This window comes from Ochotona princeps, chromosome 19 (genome assembly GCF_030435755.1).
Source record: "Ochotona princeps isolate mOchPri1 chromosome 19, mOchPri1.hap1, whole genome shotgun sequence".
NCBI classification, from domain to species: Eukaryota; Metazoa; Chordata; class Mammalia; order Lagomorpha; family Ochotonidae; genus Ochotona; species Ochotona princeps.
In genome coordinates this window covers 30,812,324-30,839,894 of record NC_080850.1, presented here as the reverse complement: position 1 = coordinate 30,839,894, position 27,571 = coordinate 30,812,324, and the positions used below count along the sequence as shown (strand labels likewise).

Below are 27,571 nucleotides of genomic sequence, written 5' to 3'. Positions count from 1 at the left end.
CCAGAGGAGAAAGATCATCTCTTAAGTACTTGGCAAAGTGAGACATTCAACATACATTGGTCAATACTCTCAATAACTTTTCCAGTGCTTAATTCAGGAATGTGGTCACATAAGACTTTTTGCCAGCAAGGTATACATTTGGTTCTTTTAGAAATGTGGTCACTGGGGCTGCTACAGAGGTACAACAGGAAAAGCCTGTGACAACAGCATCCCATAATGGGCGCTGGTTCGTGTCCCAGGTGCTCCACTTTTGATCCAGGCTCCCTGTTTGTTAATGCACTTGGAAAAGGAAGCAAAGAATGGCCCAAGTGCTTGGACCCTGTTATACATGTGGGAGAGCTGGCTGGAGCTCCTGGCTTGGGCCTAGGCCAACTAAAGCTGTTGTGGACGTTTGCAAGTGAACCAGTGGATAGAAGATCTCTGTCACTCTCAATTTCAAATAAGTACATAAAACTTTAAAAAGAATGGAAGAAAGAAAAAAGAAAGATGAACATAAAGTTGCTATTTAAAGTTATCCTTTGTTAATACCTGAGGATGATCCAAGACAAAGGTTTGCAAAGGAAGAGATACTGCCCTCTGGGGGACATTCTAGCTAATTGCGGGAGAGGTTTTGCCGGTCACAGATTGTGGAATCATCCACGGGTATTTGGGAGAAAAGGAGCTCAGACCATTAATACTAAGAATACGCCCCCCCAAACTCCACACTATCCTCGAGCGTCCTGCCAGCCTGCCCCTTATACTGATGAAAAATTTGATTGGTTACTTGAGTCAAGAATGATCTTCAATTTGTATAAAAAATATGAAAAGATTATTTTGCATGGATTTGTTTTCAGTAAAGAAATTATTGTTGAGAGCCGGCATAGTGGTGCAGGTTAAGCCACTACCTGTGATGTTGTCATCCAGTATGAGTTCTGGTTAGGGTTCCGGCGCTCCTTCAGTTCAGCTCCCTGCTAATGTGCCTGGGAAAACAGAAGATGGCCTGAGTATTTGGGTCCCTGCCTCCCACAGGGAAGATCAAGATGGAGCTCAGGCTCTTGGATTCAGCCTAGCCCACCCTGTATATTGCAGCCATTTGGGCAGTGAATCAATGATGCAAGATTTTCTTTCTTTCTCTTTTCACTCTCATTCTACTCTACTTTTCAAATAAATCTTTAAAAAGAAAAGGAAATTAGAATGAGGTGCCAATACAACCTATCTGACCCATATTTACAGCTATTGCATTTAAGGTACTTCCTTTCATTGAGATTTGTAGAGTAGTTACAATCCATTCACACTAACACACTGAAATAATGTTATTTTTTTAAAAATCACATTCTCAGCCAAATCCTCAACTTGCATGCGCTGGGATCCATATGGGCACCAGTTTGTGTCCCAGTTGCTCCACTTGCCATCCAGCTCTCTGCTTTTCTTTCTTTTTTTTTTTTTTTTTAAGGAAAAAAGTAAATATAGTTTTTAAAAAAAGAATCATGGAAAATGGAATTAAAAGTTTATTTTGATACAAAATATTTGGTTTTTAAAAAAGATTATTTTTATTGGAAAGTCAGATATACAGAGAGGAAGAGAGACAGAGAGAAAGATCTTCTGTCCAATAATTCACTCCCCAAGTGACTGCAACAGCTGGAGCTGAACCGATCCAAAGCCAGGAGCCAGGAGCCTCCTCCAGGTCTCCCATACAGGTGCAGGATCCCAAGGCTTTGGGTTGTCCTCGCCTGCTTTCCCAGGCCACGAGCAGGGAGCTGGATGGGAAGTACGGCTGCCGGGATTAGAACCAGCGCCAATATGGGATCCTGGCACATTCAAGGTGAGGACTTTAGCCACTAGGCCATGCCGCCAGCCCTGAGTAAAATATTGACATCTCTGCATAATTTTCTCATAATATGCATTTTTCTATGAACTTATTAGATAAACACTTATTTATTCATTCTGAAAGGCAGAGAGAGGGAGATCTTTCATCTGCTGCTTCACTCCTTAAATACCCACAGTAGCCAGGACTGGGTCAGACTGCAGCCAGGCACCCAGAACTCAACCTGAGTCTCCCATGTAGGTGGCAGGGTTCCTGGTATTTGGGCCATTTCCCATTGCCTGCCGGGTGTGCACTTAGCAGTAATGGTGGATTGGAAGCCGATGTTACCTTAGGGGCAGTGGGTGTTCCAAGTGGTGGCTTAACTGGCTGTCCCCCAGTGCTCAGCCCTTCACTGTACAGTTTCTTCCTTCCCTTTTTTGAAGTGACTGTCCTCACGGCTGCACTGTAACAGCAGCCTTCTCCTGCCTGTGTTTGCCAAGCGCCAGGAGGCTATTTCACCATGGCCTCAGTGGACAAAGCTTACGAAAAGAGGACTGCTATTGTTTCTCCTTTGCTTACAAGAAAAGTGAGGTTTGGCAAATGGTTATTCTCCACTGGCTGGAAAGTGGCCCAAGCCAGGAATTATGGAATATATGTGTATGCGTTATGGTGAATCCATCCTGGTCTCAGTGCCATGTCCACCCGTCCACCCACCCACCTGTCAGGAGCCATGCAGCTCCCCCATGCTGCATAAAGGTTGTGCTGTGAGCCTTGGATTCACCGACTTCCACCGGCTATTTGTGTGCAGGAAAACGAGGACTCAGAAAGGGGACAGGCCTTGCTCCAGCACTCCCAAAAGTTCTGTGACCCAAAGGGGGTGAGAACCAGGCTTGCAACGCCTGTTTTTGTTATTGTTGATGTTGTTGCTGGGGCCACACTCAGGGCTGCTTGCCTGCATGTCTCCTGGCTCGGAATGGCACAGCACTACACCAAGTGGCAAATCTGGGATTCCTACTCACATCCTCACCAGTCTTGCCCAGTTCAGGCCATTGCAGCCCAGAGGTGAGCCTGGATTCTGGGGAAGGAGACTACATGGGAACCCTGGGAGTCACAGCGAGGACAGGTGAACAGGCCTGTAGGGGGCGGGGGAGGGGTATTCCTGTGGAGTCCCTGCAGGCTGTCTGAGGCACCTATCCCTAAGGTTGGAGCACATTCTTGACAGGGGTGGTCACCAGGATTCCTGGGCTCTTTTGAAGCCTGGGGCCGGTTTCTGTTCCTCTTGGGAGGGAAACTAACATCCCCCTCAGCCTCAGTGCCCTCCTCAACTGGTAATAAAGTGACTGGATCCTGCATTTCTCGTCCTGGCACCTACGTGCGTCAGACCTGGTGGGGAGGGCTGGCCTGGGATCCACCCATTTCTCAGGTGGATAGATAGGTGGTGGTCCCAGGTACCCAGTATTGTGTGTGTATGTGGGAGGGGATAATGGGGAGAGTGAGGGAGTTGACTCACATTCAGACGAGTTTGGCGGATCCTTCCTTCCTCATTATGCTGTGCTTCCACACACACACCCTGTCCCCCTCTCCATCCCTCCTGTCCGGTCCTGGGGAGTAACATCCTCCCCACCTCGCCACCTCGCCGCCGCCATGGTCTGTGGGAGCGGCTCCAGTGATCCGGGCTTGGAAGGCAGCGCCACCGTGTGGCTGTCCCAGAGAAGCGCAGCCACTTTCCCAGGTCCTTTGTATGCGCTCATGGAACAAGTATTTATTGAATGAGAGCCACTGCGTGCCAGGAGCAGTTCCAGGCCAACAGAGATAAGATACCTGTTCCATGGACTGAGAGGAACGTCCCAGTGTGGGTGTGTGTGAAGGGGGCAGATAATAAATTATAAACAAATAAACAGATGACACAGTTGCTCTTGGTGATAAATGACAGAAAGAAAGTCAAACAGACTTGTGACTGGGAGAGACTTAGGAGGAAAACATAAGGTGGAAAAGGGCAGGTTAGATGTGGGTGACAGGGGCCCAGCCATGTGAGGATCTGGGGAAAAAACTGCTTCTTTGCAGAAAGAATGGCTGCTGCAGAGACCACTGGCCGGTTCAGCCCTTGCCTGGCAGATGAAGGCCTGTGTACCTTGGACAGGCCTAAGCAAAGGAAAAACATTTGACATAGGTCAAAGGGGGGTGGGTTACAGGCCTGGCATGATGGCTCAGTGGTAGCCTACTGGCTAAAGTCCTCAACTTCCATACGCCAGGATCCCACATTGGTACCAGTTCGTATCCCAGCTGCTCTCCTCCCTTCCGGCTCCCTGCCTGTGGCCTGGGAAAGCAGTCAAGTACAACCCAAAGCCTTGGGACCCTACACCAATGTAGGAGACATGGAAGAAGCTCCTGGCTTCGGCTAGGCTCAGCTCCAGCCATTGTGGCCACTTGAGGAGTGAACCAGCGGATGATCTTTCTGCATCTCCTTCTCTCTATAAACCTGCCTTTTCCATAAAGGAGCTATGGCTCTTGTAGGCCATGGCAATCAGCTTGAACTCAGGTCAAATGGCATGCAGTAGGTGAGTTCTGAGCAGAAAACTAATGTGGCTCAATTGCCTTCTTTTAAGTTTTCATTTTATTTGAAAGGCAGAGAGTGACAGAGAGGGAAATTTTCCACCTGCCGGGTCATTACTCAAAGGCCTGTAACAGTCAGGGCTGGACCAAGCCACAGCCATAAGCCAGGAGCTCCAACCCAGCTCAAGTATTCAACTACCTGAGTCATCACCTTGTCACTTGAGTCACTCCAGGAAGCTGAATCGGAAGTGGAGTCAGAGCTCTAGGTTAGACTCTAACAAAGGATACAAGTGTCCAGAGTGGGGACTTCACTGTGCCAAACGCCTGCCCCACAACTGCTATTTAAAAGGACCCCGATAGTGCAGGTTTGAGTGCCGGCTGCTCTACTTTATTTGTTTGTTTTTAAAATTTTATCTGAAAGGCAGATCTACAGAGAGAAGGGGAGATAGAAAGATCTTCCATTCGCTAGTTCACTCCCAAAATGGCTGTAACAGCCAGAGCTGAGCTGATCTGAAGCCAGGAGCCAGGAGCCAGGAGCCAGGAGCTGCTTCTGAGTCTCCCACATAGATATAGGGGCTCAAGAACTTAAGTCATTCTTTGCTTTCCCAGGCCTAGGAGCCTTCCCAAGCAGGGAGCCAGATTGGAAGTTGGTCGCTCCATTTCTGATCCGGCTCTCTGGTCCTTTGAACCAGCCCAGTTCTGGTTCTTGCAGCCATCTGGGGAGTGAACTAGCAGATGAAAGATCTCTGTTTCTCCTTCTGTCTATAACTCTGACCTTCAAAAAAAGATGAAGACCCCTGTGCCCCCATGGCTGCTGTGTGGAGGCTGGAGTTAAACAAGCAGGGGAGCAGGAGCAGAAGCAGAGAGATTATTTCACCCAATGAGAATGTTGAAGCAATTCAGGTAAAACAGGATGGCGGCTGCGAGGTGGGCAGATGTGATTGGGTTCCAGGTCTGTGTCGAGGGTAGAACCAACAGAACTTGACCTTATTAAGGAACCACATTCTCCTTTGCTCATTTAGCTCTAGACAGTCCTGCACGCGTGCAAGCACAAGCGTGCACACACATTCATGCATTATTTTTTTTCAGGGAGCCAGCTAAATTGGGGGAGTTTCTAGAATATGTGGGACCAAAGAATTGAAGACTTGTGCCTGATGACCTCCCTAAACCGCCTTCTTTTCCATCCTATCCCATTCCATGGGCAGGGCCCCTCCCTGCTGTCTCCCTTACCCTGACTGGCTTCCACAGACTCAGCTATTTACTGTATTAGGTCCTTGTTTGTCCAAGTAGACGTGTCTGTGATCGCCAGCATGTATTGGTGACACCCGAAACACTGTCAGGTGTTGGGTGTTTGCATATGATACACGCCTGGGGCAGTAATAATCTGGAGGGGTGCGGTGCCAGCTCTCAGACCCAGGCAAGCCATCTACTCCTGTTTATTTACCCCAAACACAGCAAGGTCAGATCTGATCCCACAGGAAATGGACACACATACACACTTTGTCCCCAGGTTGGGCATTTCTGGGGGGGCTGACAAAGTTCATTGTCAGGCCAGCGGAAGAGGGGAGAGAAGGGAAGGGGAAGCAGGTGGGGGAGCCATGACCCAGCAGGATCTAGAGTTAGCAGGTATTGTTATGTTTGTGTTTTGCTGTGCTGGGCGGGGAGTGGGAGGGCATGTTATAAATTCAGACCAGCCAGAGGGCCCCCACAACTGCACAGGTCCCAGGATGAAGCTGTCAGGACAAGAGGAGCTGGAAGCCTCCCATGCTTGTGATGATGTTCCTGTAGGGCAGCCGGACGGTGACCCTGGCTCCAACCCCAGTCCCTCGGACCCTTTGAACACAGGCAGCAGGGACCTGGAGGTACCCAAGGACCCTCTACTCTTCATTCAGCTGAACGAGCTGCTGGGCTGGCCCCAGACACTGGAGTGGAGAGAGACGGGCAGGTGAGTGAGACGCTGGGGAAGCTAGCTCTACAGGGTCCTTCCCCTCTCAAACCGGGACCTCTTCCATGACCCCTGCTCCTCCTGGAACGGAAGGGCAGATTCCTTCCCACCCCAAATCAGAACATTTCTCTCTGGGTCCCCTTATTTCCAGGTCTCACTCTCCATGATGCGTGGTCTCCTCTACTGTTTAGTTTTAAGTCCCCCAAGAGCAGTGCTCAGGGCATGTGCTTGGGCAGGGGTATACCGACTCTCTACCAGTGGACCCTGCCTCCCCTGCTCAGTGTTCCCTGGCTCCCTTGTATCCTGGCACTTCATGGATGTGAGAGAGATGCCCCTGCTAACACCGCCCACCCCACTCTACCCCAGGTGGGTGCTGTTTGAGGAGAAGCTGGAGGGGGGTGCCAGCCGTTGGAGTGCCCCCCATGTGCCCACACTAGCACTGCCAAGCCTCTGGAAACTTCGAAGCCTGCTGACCGAGGGCCTTGTCCTGCTGGACTGTCCAGCTCAGAACCTCCTGGAGCTTGTGGGTAAGCTTGGAGCCTTTGCAGGAAAGGTCTGGCTCACCATACTGTGTCGCCCAGAGTCACATCTCTTGGAATCTCCCATGACCCTTCTACCCCAATGGCTGTCCGGCCTAGTCATGGGCTGGAAGTGGAAAAGCAGAGTGAAATATTCTTGGTCCCTGCATTCCCTGAAATTCCCAGAAGGAAAAGGGGTTGGGATGGGCTGAGCATGGAACAGGGAGCTCTCAGCAAGGAGTTCAAATTCTGCGTCTTATTCCCCAGAGCAAGTGACCAGGGTGGAGTCGCTGAGCCCAGAGCTGAGGGGGCAGCTGCAGGCTTTGCTCCTGCAGAAGCCCCAGCATCATGTCCAGACCCCAGGCTCCGGGCCCTGCTGGGGTAAGGCCCCTCTCTGGGTGGGTGAGCTCCCCTAGCCCCCCTCACCCCTCCTCGCCCCCGTCCTTGTTTCTTCTCTGTACCTTCCTGGGCTAAGAGTAACCTAGGCTTGGTTCAGCATTGCTGTTAATGAGGGAGAAGGAAAGAAAGAGACAGGGAGTGGGGCAGAATCCTAATAGCCAGAGATCTGGGGAGTGTTAAACTCAGTAACTTACTTGATTACCCCTATTTTAGTGACGAAACTGAGGCTCAGAGGGGAAACTGTGCCTCACTTCCCTCAGTCTGTCCATGGAGAGGCTGGCCAGGGTGGGGCTGGGGTGGGGGCACTGTGTTGGATCCATGATCTCCCCCATAGCACTGTCCTGTCTTCCTAGGCTCTTCCTGGCCGAGCAAGGCTCCTCCCGACAAGGAAGCCACCCTGAAGGAACAGGTTTGGGCAAGGGGTGGGGGAGGGTTTAGGAGCGGAGGACTGCAGCCCCTGTCAGTGGAGATCCTGCCAACATTCCCTCTCACACTCTTTCTCTCCTTGAACCTTACCCCCATCCCAGCGTCAGAACCCGCTGAGATGGAAGCTGCCTCCAGGGACAGAGGCAGCGGCTGTGCTGGCAGGAGAGCTGGGCTCCTTGGCACAGCCACTGGGGGCCTTTGTGCGCCTCCGCGACCCGGTGCTGCTGGGGTCCCTCACGGAGGTGTCCCTCCCAAGCAGGTGAGGACATTGGACCAGTTCCTTGAGGCTGTGTTGGGGCTGGTGCCTGGGAGGTTGGGGGTCTCTGTAGGGATAGGGCTGGAGGCCAGGGCTGAGTGTTGGAGGGCATAGGCCTGGCCTATGGGGAAGCAGCCTCTGAGCCTGCCGGGGGGGGGCGCCACTCTTCCCTCCCAAGGTTTTTCTGCCTCCTGCTGGGTCCCCCCACACTGGGAAAGGTCTATCGTGAGATGGGTCGGGCTGCAGCTGTCCTCCTCAGCAACCAGGTGAGCACCATGGGCACACCTGCATGCACAAGGACTCTGAGGCGAGGCCCTGTGGCTTTGTGTCCACAGCCTGAGGACTGTGATTCCCTCGGCCACCAGGGCAGCCCATGACTGACCTGATGCTGACAGTGGATACTCAATGGATACTCATTAAATGAATAAGCAGATGTACATATATGCATGAGTGTGTGCAAAGGCGTGCCTAACCACGTGTCTTAAGATTTGAAGCACACACAGTGTGAAAAAAAAATGTATGTAATCGCCCATTTTGTATCCTTAAAACCCAGCAATTCCAGTGGTCAGTTCGTCGGGCCAGCAACCTTCATGACCTTCTCGCAGCCCTGGATGCCTTCCTGGAGGAGGTGACTGTGCTCCCCCCAGGCCGGTGGGACCCGACAGCCCGGATTCTGCCACCCAAGTGTCTGCCCCCTCAGCACAAAAGGTACCTGGGGCCTACCATCCCATACAGAGACCCTTTTCCATCGCCCCTGGCTCAGCGCCACTGCTGAGGAGATGGCGGGGTCCCAGGAAACATAGGGATCTATCCTGGAAATCAGGCAGACCAAAATAAACTCCCTCACTCTCCTTTTGGGATGGAAACACCTTCCTTCTGCAAGAGCTCTGCGTGACCTTGACGCCACGCTTCCGCGGTCAGAGCCTCTAGCAGCCGCCAGGGGGCAGGGTGTCACAAGCTTCGGGCCGGGAGACCCAGGGTTAGAAAGGAAAGCCTTCACCAACTGGGGCATCTCCCCTCTCCATAGGCCTTCTTCGCACCTGCGGAAGGGCAAGGGCTGCTCTGTCCGGCGCGGGACAGGCGCAAAGGATAGGCACCAACACGTGCCGCTGGCACCCAGCCCGGAGTTGCAGAGAACTGGCAGGTGAGGCGAGCCGGGTGGACTCAGGAGCTGGGCTGGGGAAGGGATGTGGGCGCCGGGTGTGGGGGAGGGGGTGGGGGGGTGGGGGCGGAGACTGGGATCACTGACGACCTTCTGGTGGGAGGCTGTTTGGGGGCCTTGTCCAGGACGTGCGCCGGAAGGCCTCGTGGTACCCCAGCGATTTCTCGGATGCCCTGAACCCCCAGTGCATCTCGGCCGTACTCTACATTTATCTGGCCACTCTCACTAATGCCATCACCTTCGGAGGTCTCCTGGGAGATGCCACTGAAGGTGCTCAGGTGGGTTGCACAGGATGGGGTGGGGTGGTGGTGACGGTGGCTGGGGAGCAAGTGTAAACTGTGGAGTCTCCTGGGGCTATGGGGAGGTTCCTGGAAGTTTGAATCCCTGCTGGTTTCCAGGGCGTGCTGGAGAGCTTCCTGGGCACCGCGGTGGCTGGGGCAGCCTTCTGCCTCCTAGCGGGCCAGCCTCTGACCATCCTCAGCAGCACTGGCCCAGTGCTGGTCTTTGAGCGCCTGCTTTTCTCCTTCAGCAGGTAAGAGAACTACTCTCCCCGCGTTCTCCTCCTGCCCTCCCACCCTCGCCCACCTCATCTTACCCCCAGCCGGCCTACACTAGCCACATCTTAGTCTAGCCCAGGCTGGGACAAGAGGAGAGGTCGGCTTGGCTTCAGGGGCCCTTTAGGTGTGACGCAGACAGCCCTGCAGAGCCCTGCCTGTCTCTCACCTCCACAGAGATTATGGCCTGGACTACCTGCCCTTCCGCCTATGGGTGGGCATCTGGGTGGCCACCTTCTGCCTGGTGCTGGTAGCCACAGAGGCCAGCGTGCTGGTGCGTTACTTCACGCGCTTCACCGAGGAAGGTTTCTGTGCCCTGATCAGCCTCATCTTCATCTACGATGCTGTGGGCAAAATGCTGAACTTGGCCCAAACCTATCCCATCCAAAGGCCTGGGTCTGCTGCCTATGGCTGCCTCTGTCAGTACCCAGGCCTGGGCCCAAGAGGTAGGTGAGGGAGACAGGGATGGCCGGGTGAGGCAGGGTGCAAGAGTTGGGGAAGAGTTGTGCGTCTCCTGACTGTCCCGTTTGTCAGGTCCAGTGAAATGCTGATTCCTCACTCAAACAATTAGCAGAGGTCTTGCCTGCTCAGGTTTTCAATCAGCTGGGAACTGAGGCCATTAAAGGTCCAAGATCGTGTTTATTTCTGACAACACTGAAAGAAGAACATGAGTTTGGCCTAGAGGTGAAAGGGCTTCTAAAGATGAAGCCAAGGCCTGGTCTGATAGCCTAGCAGCTAAACTCCTTGCCTTGCATGCACTGGGATCCCATATGGGCACTGGTTCTAATCCTGGCAGCTCTGCTTCCCATCTAGCTCCCAGCTAGTGGCCTGGGAAAGCAGTCAAGGATGGCCCGAAGCCTTGGGACCCTGTACCTGAGTGAGAGACCTGGAAGGGGCTCTAGGCTTCTGATCAGTGCAGCTCTTACTGTTGCGGCTGCTTGGGGAATGAATCAACAGATGGAAGATCTTCCTGTCTCTTCTCCTTTCTGTATGTCTGACTTTGCAAATTAAAAAAATAAATAAATCTTTTAAAAAAAGATGAAGCAAAAATCAGATAGAGGCATGTGCTCACTCATCATAGCACTGCACAGGATATTCTCTCCACAGAGGGGCAGAGCTAAATATATGCACCAAGCTGGCAGCTTCCTCCCCAGAGAGAGGAGGGGAAAGAGTAGGGCCAACCATGCCCACCCAGCCTCATCTCCCCATCTCCACAATCCAGTAGATCACTGCTCCTTCTCTAGGTGAGTGACTGGTTGTGTAGAGCGAGGCTTGGAGGATCACACTGCACACAGAAGACAAGCAGGCCTGGAGAGGAAGCAGCCTCCAATGTGTACCGAACTCTGCCAGGCCTGAACACGTAGCCAACGTTTGCTCAGTGGCTGCTGTGGCCAGGTCCTGTGCTTGGAGAAACAGACAGGCAGAGAGTTTGAGGGGCAGAGGGCAGGAGGTCAACAGCATGGAAAGAGGATGCACTTGATGGCCATGGAGTCAGCCAACAGGTGAATCAGAACTTGGAACTGTCTGGTTTTGCTGGACTCACCAGATTAGAATCCTGTGGGATTGGAGGAGGTTCCCGGGGGGAAATATACACATACATTCTTCCCTGCTTCCCAGGAAATGAGTCGCAATGGACAAAATCAAAGCCAGAAGATAGAGATGACATTCTGAGCCTGGTAAGAGCCTGCTTTTATGTGTGTGAGGGGGGTGGGACGGGGGGAGGAACGAGAAAGGGTAGAAGTAAAAGCAGTCAGTGGGCAGTTCCTGCTGCGAGGGACCTTTCATGTCCCTGTGGGTCCCCCTTCCCTTAAGGTGGATCCAGGAGAGTAGAACTGCTCATCACACATCCTTGACCACCCTCCATACAGGACCTAGGCATGGTCAACGTGTCCCTGCTGCCCCCACACAAGTGTGTCCAGCAGGGAGGTCACCCTCGGGGCCCTGGCTGCCATACAGTCCCAGACATCACCTTTTTCTCCCTCCTCCTCTTCCTCACCTCCTTCCTCTGTGCCACTGCCCTCAAACATGTAAAGAGCAGCCGCTTCTTCCCCTCTGTGGTGAGTGCCACCTTTCTTCCTGGGGGAGAGGCCTGGTTCTTGACTTGAATCTTGTCTGGAAAAGGGAGAGGGTATGGCAGGACAGGAGGGGCAGGCCTGAGCCTGGCTGAGCATCATCTGCGTGGCCAGGTACGCAAGGTGCTCAGCGACTTCTCCTCAATCCTGGCCATCCTGCTGGGCTGTGGTCTTGATGCCTTCCTGGGCCTAGCTACACCAAAGCTCACAGTGCCTGAAGAATTCAAGGTAAGAGAGGGGGACTATCACTTCGCAGCCTTTTGGCTAAGATCAAGTGTAGGAGAAGCAGGTTGGGGGCAGACAACAGTGGGGACACCAGGGCCAGCAGACCTGCAGAGGAGGCAGACTCATAAATCCCACACTTCTACTCCCCCAAGCTGCTTTCCTCCCTTATAAAACAGAAAGAGACTAATAATGGGCTCTGAGGCATGGTGAGGATTGCATGAGGCATTGGCACAGAGTAAGTGCAGAATACTCCACTCCATGGCTGTTATTATAGAGAGGGCAGGGGTTTGAACATAGTTCTTTTCAGCCAGCCCTGGTTTTGAGTTACAGATCTGTTACCTCCTAGGTGTGCAACAGCCAAGGTAATGTAGCTTTCTGAGCCTCAACTTCTTCATCTGCAAGAGGGCGCAAGAAGTACCAGTAGTTCCTATATCACAGGTTCTTATTTGAGTTTTATAAAAGAAGAACTCAGTGTGATATTTCCTCAATAGATATGAGCTAGTGCTATAAGCTGGCTCTACTTTGTCCATCACTCCCCACTCTCTGTTTCCCTCACTGCCTGCTTTGATTCCATAACCCTGGAGCTCCCTCCCTAGGCCATGACTGTGTAAGGCAAGACCTAGCTGACTTCCAGACTGTCAAAGTGGAGACCTCCAGCCTTTCACCAGAATGAGAGGGGGATGGAGGGAAGCTCCACTGGGTAGCCTTGGGGGCTCAGAACCTGAAGCAGCAACTAGGGCTCCCTCTTCCACCTTGACGCTTATAATCAGGGCAGACGCAGACACACCCAGCCCTGCCCCTGCCCCAGATCAAGGCAGGTCTGAGCCTGAGCTGCCCCACCCTGAATGGAGGGGATGCCTGGCGAGTAGGGTCCTGTATAACAAAATGTATGGGCCTCATCTGCCACCTCCTCCTCTTCCAGAGAGGGACCCCAACCCTAAGGCTTGCTTCCTTCCTCTGCCCCCTCTGAAGGCATTAAATTGCTCCGAACTAACTATGTCCTTGAATGCGTGTGGACACGTGCAGACGCTCCCTATACCTAGCATCCAGTGGGTTGGGTGGGGGGGTCAGGTGTGGAAATTAGGGTGGGCAGATATATATTTGAGAGACACTCTCCAACCTGTCTCTGTCCTCCTCCAGCCCACACTCCCTGGTCGTGACTGGCTGGTGTCCCCTTTTGGAGCCAATCCCTGGTGGCTGAGTGTGGCAGCCGCTTTGCCAGCTCTGTTGCTGTCCATCCTTATCTTCATGGACCAGCAGATCACAGCAGTCATCCTCAACCGTGGGGAATACAGACTGCAGGTAAGGTCCAGGGACCAAGGTCTTAGACTGAGGGAAAGAAGCTCCAGGGGCGGTATGTGTGGAGGAATTCTGGTCCTCTCCACACCCCGCCCCACCAAGGATGAAGGACCCAGACATGGACTGGCTCCATCCTCATTATTCCCCTCACTTTTTGCAGAAGGGAGCTGGCTTCCACTTAGACCTCTTCTGTGTGGCTGTGCTGGTGCTGCTCACCTCGGTGCTCGGCCTGCCGTGGTATGTCTCTGCCACCGTCATCTCCCTGGCCCACATGGACAGTCTTCGGAGGGAAAGCAGAGCCTGTGCCCCCGGGGAGCCCCCCAGCTTCCTAGGCATAAGGTGAGGCTGGAGTGAGAGGTGGGTAGCAAGGTGGGGTGGTAGGAGCACATGGTAGAGTTATCTGGGCAGCTGGACTGGTACCCTGCTTGAGCCCTGCAGCTGGGAAGTGGGTGAGTTCTAGCCTCTGAAGTGAGATCTTCCACGTTGGGCATCCTCCTGCAGCACAGGGGACTGGGAGGGATATAAAGGTGGAGGCAACCAGGGCTCAAGCAGAGGGTGAGGGACGCCCTATTAATCCCAACCCAGGGCAGAAGCACACGGTTGAAGTTACAAAGGAATTTATTCCAACAGCAATTCTATAACTTGAAAACCCAATCTGTCTAAAGTATTTGAAATCAGCTTTGTAAATTGAGAAATGTCTGTCTTTAGGATAGTGTAAAAGTATCTATTTTCCACAAAAATGAAAGCAGCCACTCTGAACTTGAACTGCTGGAGGCTGGGGCCGTCATGGTGGAGAGCCCTGGGGCTCTCACGTTAAAATGCTCTGCCTCTTCACCTCTACTGGTGAAGATTCCCGCCCTGCCTACCGAGGAGTCCCGCTAGCTTCTTGGCTGCCAGGGTCTCCCCCATCTGCAGGCTGTAGGGACTCTCACAGACCCCACGAGAGCTCCTCTTCCTCTCCACAGGGAGCAGAGGCTGACAGGCCTGGTGGTGTTCATCCTCACAGGAGTCTCCATCTTCCTGGCACCTGTGCTCAAGGTACCACTGTTACGGGTCAGGGTCAAGGTCTGTGAAGTTATGGTAACAGGTTTAGTGAGAATGGACATGCTGACTGTAAGCACTTAGAGCTGCACACTTACTGGAGGTCATACTCTGTGTTAGGTCTCTTTTAAACTTGGCCTCATTTAACCCTCAAATTAACCTGACGAGGGGGTGAAGTAGCTCACAAGACTGCACCAAGACAGCCAGCTTCTGAGATCTGTGAATCCAACTTCTTAGCCAGTGAGCTTCCCATCCAGCAGAGCAGGATGTGGACATGTCACCACCATCCCCTGGGGGCCAAGCACTGTCCCAGTAAACCCACGAGCACAAACAGCATAGCCCAGAAACTCTTCACTGTGGGTCTCTCGTGTGCAAAAGACAGGGAAAAGTCAGGGGGCATGAGCAGTACTGAAAAGGAATATGGCACCAAGCCCCTACCTGAAGCACACAATCAAAAATTAAGTCCTAAGCAATAGCAGAAAGGTCCAACAAGCCACGACAGCAAAGCAGTCAAGAGGGTGTGGAGAATGTCAGGCAAGAGTCACCAGCAGACGGCTGGCGGCTTGGGGAGGGAAAGGTCACGAAGCCTGGGTGAGAGTGGGGTAGCAGAAAGAGCCAGAGGGACCGGATCAGCCACTTGCTAACTGGGTGACTCTCATCCAGCAGGTGTTTTCTGAATCTAAGCCATAAGTCACAAAGAGTTCCAGCCACTGAGGGGTAGGATGGTGACCAAGACATCACATCTTCATCTCTGTAGGCTGTGAATGAAAATTTAAATCAGGCAAACAAGATAACTTCTGTTAAGATAGGAAAGGGCATATGTGATGAAGAGTGCCTGGGGTCAGCAACAACCTTTCTGGGGTGTCATGGGATGTGGCATGAGTGCTAAAAGGGAAGTGACCGCAGGAAAGCCTGGTGGAGGCCGTGGGAGGTCAGGAGAGTAACAAAGCAGAAAGGCTTTGCAAGGAGCAGGGACAGATTTGGACTTGTTTGCTGAGGGAAGGAGCAGAAGCCAGTGAGCTGAGAGCCTAACGATCAAAGGGAAGGCAACAGGTAAGATGGCAGAAGAGGTAGGCCAGGGAATGGGCAGGTTACTTAGTTCTATCTCTCAATCTGTAAAATGGAGCAACAGAATTTACCTCATCTGACAGATATGAGGATTCAACGAGATCAGGCATATAACCTGGGAGAAGGGGAAGGCCTGGGCAGGAACAAATGCTGGGTGCTAGAGGCTGTGGTTGGAACCCAAGGTGTAGCCTCTGGGCAGCTGGCAGGGGTGGATTCCTTCGCAGCATCCCATTTCTTCCTTCCAGTTCATCCCAATGCCCGTGCTGTATGGCATCTTCCTGTACATGGGGGTGGCAGCACTTAGCAGCATCCAGGTGAGCCCATCTGCAGCCCTGTTCCCCTCTCTGCAGCTGGCCAATACCTCCTGCCTACATTTGCCAATTCTTCTCCTGCCCTCCTCTTTTCCCTGCTCCTTCCCTCCCTCCATAAGACACAGTGACCGGCTGGGAAAGAGGCCTCAGAGCCTTCTGCTCTGCCGTGTGTTCCCATGCTGGGTTGGGTAGCCAGCAGCGACACACTCCAGGCTCCCTGAGTCCCTCCTTCCTCTTCCTCTTGTTCCCCTAGTTCATGAAGCGAGTGCAGCTAATGTTGATGCCGGCAAAGCACCAGCCGGACCTGCTGCTGTTGCGGCACGTGCCTCTGAACAGGGTCCACCTCTTCACAGCCATCCAGCTGTCCTGCCTGGGTCTACTTTGGATAATCAAGTTCACCCCAGCAGCCATCATCTTCCCCCTCATGGTCACTTGGGGGCTGGTTGTCCTGTGGTGGTGGGGGGATTCCTGAAAGAATCTGAGTTTGGGAGGTGATGTGGGAGACTCTCCCTCTTATTTGCCCTGGCTCTGCTTGTTTGGAAATCCTAAGATGAAAAAAGACAGAGACCTACAGAAGGGCTCCTCCTAGGATTGCCTCAAGCCTTTCCCAACCTCCTTGGGCTGATGAACCATAAGTAGGAATATAAAACCCAGAACAAAACCAAGTCCTGGGAGAGAGGCAGTTCTGACACTTTTTTAACTCAGTGAGGTGATAACACAGGTGGCTTGTCTTTTCCCCTATTCACTGAGGAAGTTAAGAACTGTAAGTTTTGCAGCACGACCATTCTGGCTCCCATACCCCAAGTTACTCAGCACTTAGAGCTATCAGTTTCCTTCTCTGTGCAATGGAAAGAATCGTTTCATCTACCTCACAGAAATGTGTTACCCATAATGCCCAGCACAGAAGAAGTGCTCGCTGACTGTTACTGTTGCTGAGGTTCTTGGTGTGGCCATTGATGGCTCTGGGCTATGTGGCTGTTCCTGCAGTTGCTGGGCCTGGTGGGAGTCCGAAGGGCACTGGAGTGGATCTTCTCACCACAGGAACTCCTCTGGCTGGATGAGCTGATGCCAGAGGAGGAGGGGAACATACCTGAGAAGGGGCTGGAACCGGGGCCATCATTCAGCGGGAGTGACAGCGAAGATGTGAGTTCTTGGCTGGGTCCTTGTGGGGGAATGGGACGGGGTGGAGAGCACTGTTGGGCAGAAGCTGTCCCCAAAGTCTAATATCTCCCTGAACCCCGAAGATCTGATCAGCACAATCACTCGCTGTAGCTCTGTTCTGGCACAGGTAGACTAAAGGGTGAGGGGACGCTTCCTTCCACAACCTTGATCTCTGCTTTGTCCTGCTGGGGGGTTTCAAGCCCTTCCCTGGTCCTTCCTCTATGCGTGTCTTTTTGTATCTATCTATTCCCATCCCACCTTGGGATCTTTTTTTTCCACAGTCAGAACTAATGTACCAGCCAAAAGTTCCAGAAATCAACATCTCTGTTAATTAGCTGGAGCAGGAATCTGGGAGTGAAGACCCCTGGAAGCCAAACATGAGGTAAGGAAACGTGCGGTGTTCCTGTTGTGGAGGATCAGGGGTGCAGACTTAGGCCTTAGAAACCTCCAGTGTCCTGACCAGCCCTGTTCTCTCTTCATAATTAATCCTTGGCCAACCCTGGAGTTGGGGAACTGCTAGGTCTCCTCAAAAAGCCAAGAGCACGTGGCCTTTGCTCCCTGCGGTTCTCAAGCCTGACCGGTAGAGGGAGCACAAGCTCATACGCCAAAAAAGTAGTGGTGGTGCTGGGGGCGAAAGAGAGAGGCACGATGATGAAACAGAGAGGATGGCCTGGCGCTCCTTTCCCTTGCCCAGATAGATGGCTTCACCCCTAGGCTGCTAAGAACGACATTATGGAAGGATCCCCTAATCATTTGCCCTCCTTGTCATTCCTTCACTACTCATCCATGTAACATCTTCTGAGGTCTAACAAACATACTTGTGGAGTATCTTGGAGCCTGAGACTAGTGGTGAGCAAGACGATGGTAAATCCCAACCCTCAGAAGCTTAAACCTCAATGGGAGAGCAAGACAGTAATGACAGCCAGAAAAAGGGAGAGGAAGTCTCAGGTCGTGGAAGAAGAGAATCCTTGAACCTTTTCTTGGAGTAGAAAGATGGGAATTGAGGAAAGTTTTTAAATGGTTCAAAACAAAAAATATGGAGAAGGAGTAGAAGCTAGCCAGGACAGCAATGGAGGGAAAGTGTAGGCAGAGACTCCAACACGCACAAAATTCTGGAACTACCTGCCCTTGATAAACTGAACTTTGTTTTGGTCTACATAATACCTTCCTCTCATGCTGCTCTAATCTCAAGAGCCATCCCCTCTCTTCCCAACATGTGAAGTAGGAAATCTGAGCGGCTAGAAGGAGAAAGAGCAATCCACTGGCTGGCACAGCACTAGATTTTGTGGCTTTCTGTATTCCTTTGCTCTGGCCTCACCATGTTTTCCCTTAGTTCACAGGTGTCTACTCACAAAGCCAGGATGCTGTTGGCCTTCAGTTTAACTGCCCGATGCTCAGGCCTGGAACAAAGGGGCAGGACAAAAGAACAGCTGGCCAAGCCTTCGGTTTCCGAAGCCAGGGTGGAGAGTGGCAGGGAACCAGCTAGTGGGCAGGGTGCTGAGCCAGAGGGACTGACTGGCCCTGCCATTCTGCCTCTGTTGGAGGGACCTCAGCTCTTCCCAGTTGAATTTTCTGCCCTCACACATTCTCTGAGAGAATCTGGAGGTCATCAGGGAACTCCTTCTGTTTGTAAAAGGCAGAGAAAGTCTCCATTTCCAGAATAAGTATTCTTCTATTTTAAACCATTTTTATGTATATAAAAATAGACTTTGTTATTCTTTTCTAACCACAAAAGTAATTGAGTTTACTGAAAATCACTGAAACTACATAGAAATGTGTAATTTTGAAATGAAGACTATCACAGAAATAACTAGTATTCCCATTTTAGTAAATACTGTTCAGATTTTTTTTCTATGGACACATCAATATTTACATTATAATGATTATGTTATTTTTAATTAAAATGTGATTACAATGTTGAGTTCTACAACATGCTTGTCAATTCATATGCCTTGGACACTGTCTCTGTGTCAGTACACATACATGTATCTACCTCATTCTTGTTACCAACATAAAAATGAACACTCTTAGAAAAAAGATATCATATACACAAAGACTATGCAACAAATTTCTGTAAGTACAATAATTTCTCCAGACTATATACCTGGGAGTAGAAGTAGAGAATAACAAGAATCTATGCATGCAACACTCAGGTTAACACCTAAGAAATTTCTGGAACCTCAGAAGCCCCTCTGTATTTCCTTCCCAGACTGAATCCCTTATTTTAGGTGAACACTAACTTATGGTAATCACTCTCCTGCTTTTCTTTGTGGCTTTAACACCTATCTGCATATCTTTGTGTTTATTATTGTGCCTGTTTTGAGTGTTATTATAGATGGGATCATATTATAGAAATTTTCTTTGCTTCCTTTCACTCCAAGAATGTTGAGACTTAATCATGTTGATGCAGGGAGTTTAGTTTGCTCATTTTCAGTGCCACGTGGCATTCCATTGTGTGACTCTAGCACAATTCAGTTCTTCCTTTTTCTACTGACTCAGAGAATTCCCCAGAATGCCACTGGGTCCGGGGGCTTATTGGGTGGCAAGTGTACTGATTAATGTCTTTAGTTTTCAGGCTCTTTCTTTTTTCACCTACTTTTTGTGAACTGTCTAAGAATCTATTCATGCTACCTGTGTTCTCATATTTTCTGATATAAAGTTATTATAACCCTTATCTATTTAAGCTTACAGCACATTTAGCTATGTTTCCTGCATAATTTTTATTGTTAAATGTTCTCTTTTTCTGTTCTTGCTTACTTTTGCAAGAACAGTTAGTTTAGTCCTTAAGTTTTTAGTTTTGTTGCCTTGTAATGAATATTCTTATAACTTCTGCTCCTTTTTATTGTTATGTCCTTCCTTCTGTTTCCTTAGGTTTATTCTGTTATTTTTTCCTAACTTCTTAGTTACTCATTTTGAGCCTGAATTGTTTTCTAACAGAAGCACTACTGTTATAAATTTCTTTCCAAGTATCGCAAGTTTTGATAATATTGTCATTTTATTTCTAAATTTTTATTTCAAAATATTTATAATTGCTACTATGAATTGTTCTTTTACTCACACTCTGATGAACAAGCCTTTGAAAATTTCCAAGGCACAGATGTTGTGGCACAGCATGCTAGGCAGTCACTTGGGATGCGTGCTCTGTGAGGCAACTCTGAAGGGCCAAGTGCTGGGACTCCTGCCGCCCACATGGGATGCGTGGATGGAGCTCCAGGTGCCTCGCTTCAGTACGGTCCAGCCCTGGCTGTTGTAGGTACTTGGAACATGAATCTCTATCCCTCTTTCTTGTTCTTCCTTTCAGATAAATAAATAAAAAGAACAAATAAACTTAAAATTTTCCAAACACATTTTCCTTGCGCAGCTATTTCTGTGTGATTGATTCCAATCTTAATTGCATTTAGTCATTTGTAAAGGTAACTTTATGGCCTGGCATGGGTGAATTCTTTTTAATTTTAATTGTTTTCAAAGATTTACTTTTCTATTTGAAAAGCAGAGTTACAGAGAGAGAAGGAGATGCAGAGAGGAAATTTTCCATTCACTGGTTCACTCCCCAAATGCTCTTGCCCAGCAGAGTATATTTTTATATTTTATAAATGGTCTATGTGTGCTTGAAAAAAAAGTTTTTCAAAACCTTTTAAAAATTATTTTTTATTTATGAGGCACAGAGAGAGAGAGAGAGTGAGAGAGCGATAGACAGTGCTCCCATTTTGTGGCTTATTTTCCAAAAGCCTGCCACAGCCGGGGCTGGGTCAGGGCAGGAGACAAGATCTGGGAGTGCAAGCCCACATGAAAGACAGGCACTCAATTCCTTAAGCTGTCTGGACTGTTGTCTTGGCAAATGGACCTGAGTGTTGAATTGTTCATTCCTATTATGGTCAGAGATATATATCTTGGGTCCTTTTATTTTCGGAGAGTAATCCAAAGCAGAGAATGGTGATAGTAGGAATACATATGTATCTAGTTCTCAAAGATAGATAGGTATCAGGAGAATTGGGGGATTACCTCTGACAGAAAGGAGAGAAGTGGTAGGTGTTTGGGGATGCAAAATGGATGTTCACATCCCATATTTGACTGCCTAGGTTCTATTTTGGCTCTGTTCCTAATGTATATACCAGGAAACAGCAAGTGATAGCTCAAGCAATTAGGGCTCTGCTGGGTGGAAGACCTGGATCAAGTCCTGAGCTTTTGGTTTGGCCTGGCTCAAACCTGGCCAATGTGTGTATGAGAGATTTGTCTGTCTCTTTCAAATAAATTAAATAAACACAAATTATTTTTATTTTATTTTATTTTTTTTAAGATTTATTTATTTCCATTACAAAGTCGGATATACAGAGAGGAGGAGAGACAGAGAGGAAGCTCTTCCCAAGTGAGCGCAACAGCCGGTGCTGCGCCAATCCGAAGCCGGGAACCTGGAATCTCTTCCAGGTCTCCCACACGGGTGCAGTGTCCCAAAGCATTGGGCCGTCCTCAACTGCTTTCCCAGGCCACAAGCAGGGAGCTGGATGGGAAGTGGAGCTGCCAGAACTATAACCGGCGCCCACATGGGATCCTGGTGCATTCAAGGCGAGGACTTTAGCTATTAGGCCACGCTGCCGGGCCCATCACACAAATTATTTTCAAAAACTTATTTATTTTTATTGGAAAGGCATATTTATATAGAGGAGAGACAGAAAAATCTTCCACCCATTGGTTCACTCCCTAAATGGCTGCAATGGCCAGAGCTGAGCCGGTCCAAAGCCAGGACCCAGGAGTTTCTTCTGGGTCTTGCACATAGGTGCGGGGTCCCAAGGCTTTGGGCCATCCTCGACTGCTTTCCCAGACTACAGCCAGGGAGTTGGATGGGAAGTGGAGTAGCCAGGACATGAACCAGCAGCCATATGTCATCCCAGAACTTGCCAGATGAAGACTCAGCCAATTGAGCCATTGTGCCAGGCCCACAAATTAAAAATCTTTCAAAAGGGAGGGATAATTGCTGAGCAGTACAAAGTGAGGGAAGAGGGTGTGTCCATAGAAAGCAATCCTGGGCTGAGGACCTGTTCTACTGCCTCTTGCCTCTCTTACTGGTACTAAATCCTACTAAAGGGTTGTTTAGGGATCATTCAATCAATAAATATATTTTTAATATCAATTATATGCCAGGAAGTATTCTATTTGTAGGAATTCAGAGTTAATAAGGTAAGAAACCTACTTTCCTGGAGTTTCTGTTCCAATACCGGAGATAGAGACTAAACTGTAAATATATATATGTATATAACAATTTTAGACAGTGCTAAGTGTGATAACATTTAGCTAATGTGATCGTGTTAAAGAGTTTGGTAGATTCCTATTTTAGATCATAGGTTAGTGAATGCTACACTGAGACAATACATTGGAGCAGACACCAAGTGACAAAAGAAGTTGGCTTTGGTATTATGTGGGAGAGAGTTAGGGGAGTTTTCTTAGCCACAGGAATATAAATTCAAGTTCTTTAGGAAGGAAGGACTTTGGAATGTCTGAGAAACTAAAAGAAACCATGTAGGGAGATGAGGCTGGAGAGGGTGAGGATTAGGGTTGTAGGTTAAGATAATGAATACCCTGGAAAAGGGAGTGTGGGCGAGGCCTCTTCACTTGGGGTAAGAATAGTAGGGTCAACTCAGAATAGTCAAAACAATCTAAAAAAAAAGAATAGGCGGAAGACTTACACTTTCCAGTTTCAAAACTTACTACAAAGCTGTAATTATCAAGACAACTGCCATACAGAAAAACATATAGATTAACAGAATGGAACTGATAGTCCAGGAACAAACCCTCACACAGCTAATTAACTTTTGGAGGTAGTCAAGAAAATCCAACAACGAAAGAAAAGTCTTTTCAACACAGGATGCCGAGAAAACTGGCAGCCTACATGTAAAAAAAAATGTAGTTATGTCCATATCTTATACCATTTGCAAAAATGAACTTGAAATGAACTTGTAAGAGTTAAAACACTTCGCTTGGTACTGGTATTGTGGTGTAGCATGTTAAAACTGTGATGCTGGCATCCCATGTGAGCACTCTTTCAAGTCCTAGATGCTTTGCTTCTGATCCATGTCCTTTTGCGTGGCCTGGGAAAGCAGCAGAAAATGGCCCAAGTGCTTGGGTTCCTGCCATCCACGTGTGAAACCTAGAAGATGCTCCTGGCTCTGGCTTGGCCTGTTGTATGTTGTGGGCATTTAGGGTGTATCCAAAGTGGAAAATATGTCTTTCTCACTCTCTTTTTTTTCTCTATTTCTCCTTCCTTCTACCATTCAAATAAATAAGTTTTTAAAAAGGAGGGATAGGGGTTGGAGTCATGGCATATTAGTCTAAACTTTCACCAGTGGTGCTGACATCCCACATGGGTGATGGTTTGAATTCCAGTTACTCCACTTCCAAACCAGCTCCTTATTTATGGCCTGGGAAAGTAGCTGCAAGTATGGCTAAGTCCTTGGGTCCCTGCATCATGTGGGAGATTTGGAGGAAACTCCAGGTTTTGGATCTGTTCAGCTCTTGCCTTTGTGGCCATCTGGGGAAGGAATCAGCAGATGGAAGATCTCTCTGTCTTTCTTCCTCTCTATAACTCTGCCTTTCAAATAAAAATATTGGGGGAAAAATACAGAAGAAAGTAACAGGAGAGAGTGAGAGAGAAAGAAAGAAAGATACTGTATTGAATAACAGAGTGACAGAGAGCAAAAGGAGCAAACACACAGAAATTTTTCATCTGCTGGTTCATTCCAAAGGACTGTAGTATCCAGGGCTCCTTCAGTCAAGCCGACACCATGGACCTGGGACTCCATCCAGGTCTCCTGCATAGGTGGTAGGGATTCAAACACTGAGCTGTCCTCTGTTGCTTTCCCAGGTTCATTATCAGGGAGCTGGGTGGGAAGTAGCAGCTGGGACCTGAACCAGCACTCCAACATGAAATGTTAGTACCACAAATGATCTTAATACAAAACACTTCTCTTAAAAGAAAGAAGCATAATCTTTATCATTTTAGATTCGACAATAGTTTCTTAGATATGATCACATATGTACAAGTCACAAAAGAAAAAAAATATCAGCTGGACATTATTAAAATTGAAAACTTCAGTGCTTGCACTGTGACACAGTAGGTTAAGCTGCAGCCTTTTATACCAGCATCCCATATTGGAACACTCGTTCCAGTCCTGGCTGCTCCACTTCTGCCTCCCGTGTGAGGTCTCAGATAGAGTTCCTGGCTCCTGGCTTTGGCTCATCCCTGATGATCACAGCCACTTGGGGGAGTGAATCAAAAGACAAAGATCTTTCTGTCTCCCTCTCTATCCTTCTGTCTTTCAAATAAATAAAATCTTTTTTTAAAAAATAAAACAAGAATCACTTCCAGGGAGTGATATAGCAGTTCAGATGCAGGAGTACCTGCATCCCTTAATCAGCATAACTGGGTTTAAGTCCAGCTTCCAGGAAAGCAGCAGGTGATGGCTCCAGTAACTGGAATCCTGTCACTCATTTGGTAGATCAGAATTGAGTTCTTGGCCTCTTGTTTCAGCCTGGCTCAGCCCCTGCTTATTGTGGGCATTTAGGGACAGAATCGAGAGAGCTCTCTCTCTGCCTTCCAAATCAATCAATCAATCAATCAATCAAATGAAAAAAAAATTCCCGCTGTACTCCAGAGGACACTAGTTAGAAAATGAAATCTGTTATGCAGTAGGAAAAAATATTTGCAAGCCTATTTGTTATAGGACTTGTGTGTAGCTCATATAAAGAACTCTCACAACTCAATAACAAAGACAACCTAGGGCAGGTATTGTGTGTAGCAGGCTTAGCTGTTGCTTAGAATGTACACATCCTGCTCAAGTCCCAGCTGCTCAATGTTACTGATGCAGCTTCTGGGGAGTCCTGCCCTGTTCGGGCTCCTGCCACCCACGTGAGACATTCAGATGGAGTTACAGGCCACTGACTTTGGCCTGAACTTGCCCTGGCTATTGCAGGCATTTAGGAAGTGTAAAGTAGACAGATTTCAGTATTTTCCCCTTTCTTTGTTGCTCTTTCTTTTCAATAAATACATCTTTTTTTAAAAACACAATCCAATTAAAAAACATACAAGGAGTTCATACATTTATTTAAATCAGATATTTAAATGACCATGAACACATCATTAACCATCAAGGAAATGAAAATCACATTCATACCTACTGGACCGGTTATATCAGTAAAGACAAATAATAAGCAAGTGTTGGTGAGGATGAAGAGAAACTAGACCTATCTACACTGCTAATGGCAATATAAAGAATGCAGTTACACTGAAAAAGAGACTGGCAGTTCCTTAATAGGCCAGATATATAGTTAACGTAAGATTCAATTTTACTGTGAAATATATACCCAAGATTATTAAAACCTTATATCCACCCCAAAACTTGTGTAAAAATTGTCATAGCAGCACTGTTCAGCAGAATCAAATAGTGAAACAACCCAAGTGACTCAACAACCCCAAAGGGGGGTGAAAAAATAAAATGTGTTATATCCAAATGGTGGACTGTTGTTCAGCACAAAGCAGGATGAAACACTGACAGATGCTACAAGGATGAACCTTGCAAACATCATTCTCAGAAAATGAACCCAGTTGCAAAGGATCACAAATTGTAGGATTCCATTTATATAAAATATCAAGCATAGGTAAATCTAGGGGTTGGCACAATAGCTGACTGGCTAATCCTCTGCCTTGCAGCATTGGCATTCTGTATGGATGCCAGTTTGTGTCCCAGTTGCTTCACTTCCCAAAGGACCAGAGCAGTTCCCAGTACTAATTCAGGATAATTTCCCAACCAGCTCCCTGCTTGTGGCCTGGGAAAGCAGTAGAGAATGGCTCAAAGCCTTGGGACCTTGCACGCACATGGCAGACTAGAAAGAAGCTCCTGACTCTTGGCTCCTGGCTCTTGGCTTCAGACTGACTGAGCTTCAGCCATTGTGGCCTTTTGGGGAGTGAACCAGCAGATGGAGGCTAACCGGTAAAGACAGAGAGTAGACTGTCTTTACATGACTCTTCATGCTCAGAGTTTTTCTATTCTAACAGCTCCTCTCCTATCCAGGCCTTTACTACCTCACACTTAACACTAATAGCAACAACAAGACTGTTTCCTAAACTCCAGTATTTTCTGGTTCCAACCCAATTCACAAAATGAAGCTAAAACAAAACAATTAGGGCTGGATATGATGGCTCAACTAGCTAATTTTCCCTTTCCAAGTGCTGGATCCCAGATGGGCGCCAGTTCATGTCCCGGCTGCTTCATTCCCATCCAGCCTCCTGCTTGTGGCCTGGGAAATCAACAGAAGATGGCCCAAAGCTTTGTGATCCTGTGCCCATGTGAAGATCTGAAAGAAGTTTCTGGCTCCTGGCTTTGGATTGACTCAGCTCCAGCTGTTGTGGCCATCTGAGGAGTGAATCAGTGGATGGAAGATCTTTCTGTCTCTCCTCTTTGTAATTCTGTCTTCCCAACACAAATAAATCTTTTTAAAAAAAAAGCCAAAAAATTATAATTTTCCCTTAACAATTTTTATCTTGGTAACTTGGTGTTTCAGTATCTGTGATGAATGACCTATTAAACCATCAATTAATTAATTAATTAATTAATTTTTAAAAGATTTTATTTTTATTATAAAGTCAGATATACAGAGAGGAGGAGAGACAGAGAGGAAGCTCTTCCGTCCGATGATTCACTCCCCAAGTGAGCCGCAACGGGCCGGTGCTGCGCCAATCCGATGCCGGGAACCAGAAACCTCTTCCTGGTCTCCCACACAGGTGCAGTGTCCCAATGCATTGGGCCGTCCTTGACTGCTTTCCCAGGCCACAAGCAGGGAGCTGGATGGGAAGTGGAGCTGCCGGGATTAGAACTGGTGCCCATATGGGATCCCGAGGCTTTCAAGGTGAGGACTTTAGCCACTAGGCCACGCCTCCGGGCCCCTAAACCACGAATTTAAAGCTCTCGTCCTACTATTAAATATTTCTTAAACTAGATTTCTGGATAGGATTTAGGAGAGAAGGGTATAGGAACAGGCCAGGGAATCTGAAACAGTTTACTCCCTTGAGCTTGTTTTTCAAAGGATGTTCTAGGAAAGTTTATATCCTGTAATATACTGTACCAAGAGGTGGCCCCAATGCCACCACACAGAAGGTATGAAGGCATGAAAACATGTGCTGCTTGTGCAGGAAGGGCCCTCCTACTCCTTTTGTACACTCTTTTACCCCTGCTATAAATGTTCTTGCAAACTACTTGGGGTAGAGGTGGGGGTAGAGGTGAGGATGGGGACAGTTTCTTCAGGGTAATTAATCTTCCCAGTGGCCTTTACCTGTTACAAGTAAATAAATGAGCAAATTGAATAAATTACTTTGAGGAACTCCCACTTGAAGCTGATGACTTGGGGATACATGTTAGTATGCTAACCTTCACATTTTATTTATATATTTCATAAATATTTATTTATTTATTTATTTGAAAATCAACAGGGAAAGAAAGAGATTTTGTTCCCTGGTTTACTACCCTCAGGGCTGCACCAGGCTAAAGCCAGGAGCCAGGAGCCAGAAGCCAGGAACATCACCCAGGTTTCCTACACAGGTAGCAGGACCCAAGCACTTGAGCTATCTTCCACTGTTTTTCCTCAGGCCACTTGAAGGGATTTGGATTGGAAGCAGAGCAGTGGGGACACGAACCCACACCCAAACAGGATGCAGACATAACAGACGGAGGCTACTATTATGCCACAATGCCGGCCCGTGTTAACATTTTGAAGATTTTCAATTCTGTCATTATTCCTTTCTATTTGTAAT

The 27,571-nt window shown here is 48.6% G+C and overlaps 1 protein-coding gene across 2 annotated transcripts; it reads left to right on the top strand.

The window, feature by feature from the left end:
- Nucleotides 1–6,063: 6,063 nt before the first annotated feature.
- On the top strand, nt 6,064–17,195 carry SLC4A9 (solute carrier family 4 member 9). Of its 2 annotated transcripts, XM_058677235.1 has the most exons (21): nt 6,064–6,281; nt 6,540–6,808; nt 7,067–7,180; nt 7,552–7,607; nt 7,726–7,883; nt 8,059–8,146; nt 8,434–8,588; nt 8,908–9,024; nt 9,146–9,320; nt 9,441–9,574; nt 9,774–10,042; nt 11,214–11,272; nt 11,465–11,653; nt 11,783–11,896; nt 13,034–13,195; nt 13,353–13,531; nt 14,158–14,230; nt 15,547–15,615; nt 15,866–16,039; nt 16,600–16,755; nt 17,055–17,195. In XM_058677235.1, the coding sequence occupies exons 1-21, from the start codon at nt 6,064–6,066 to the stop codon at nt 17,106–17,108; spliced, it is 2,982 nt and encodes a 993-aa protein (XP_058533218.1). In that variant the 3' UTR covers nt 17,109–17,195. The 2 variants fall into 2 exon arrangements, with proteins under 2 accessions (XP_058533218.1, XP_058533219.1); XM_058677236.1 differs by lacking the exon at nt 9,441–9,574 and having other exon boundaries at nt 6,648–6,808; nt 7,732–7,883; nt 9,228–9,320.
- Nucleotides 17,196–27,571: the final 10,376 nt, after the last annotated feature.

Bases quoted from the DNA above. Each gene is read 5' to 3' on its own strand.
- SLC4A9 (XM_058677235.1), top strand. From the start codon at position 6,064: ATGAAGCTGTCAGGACAAGAGGAGCTGGAAGCCTCCCATGCTTGTGAT. The intron at 7,884-8,058 runs GTGAGGACATTG...TTCCCTCCCAAG, and splicing joins GAGGTGTCCCTCCCAAGCAG to GTTTTTCTGCCTCCTGCTGG. The intron at 13,532-14,157 runs GTGAGGCTGGAG...TCCTCTCCACAG, and splicing joins CCCAGCTTCCTAGGCATAAG to GGAGCAGAGGCTGACAGGCC.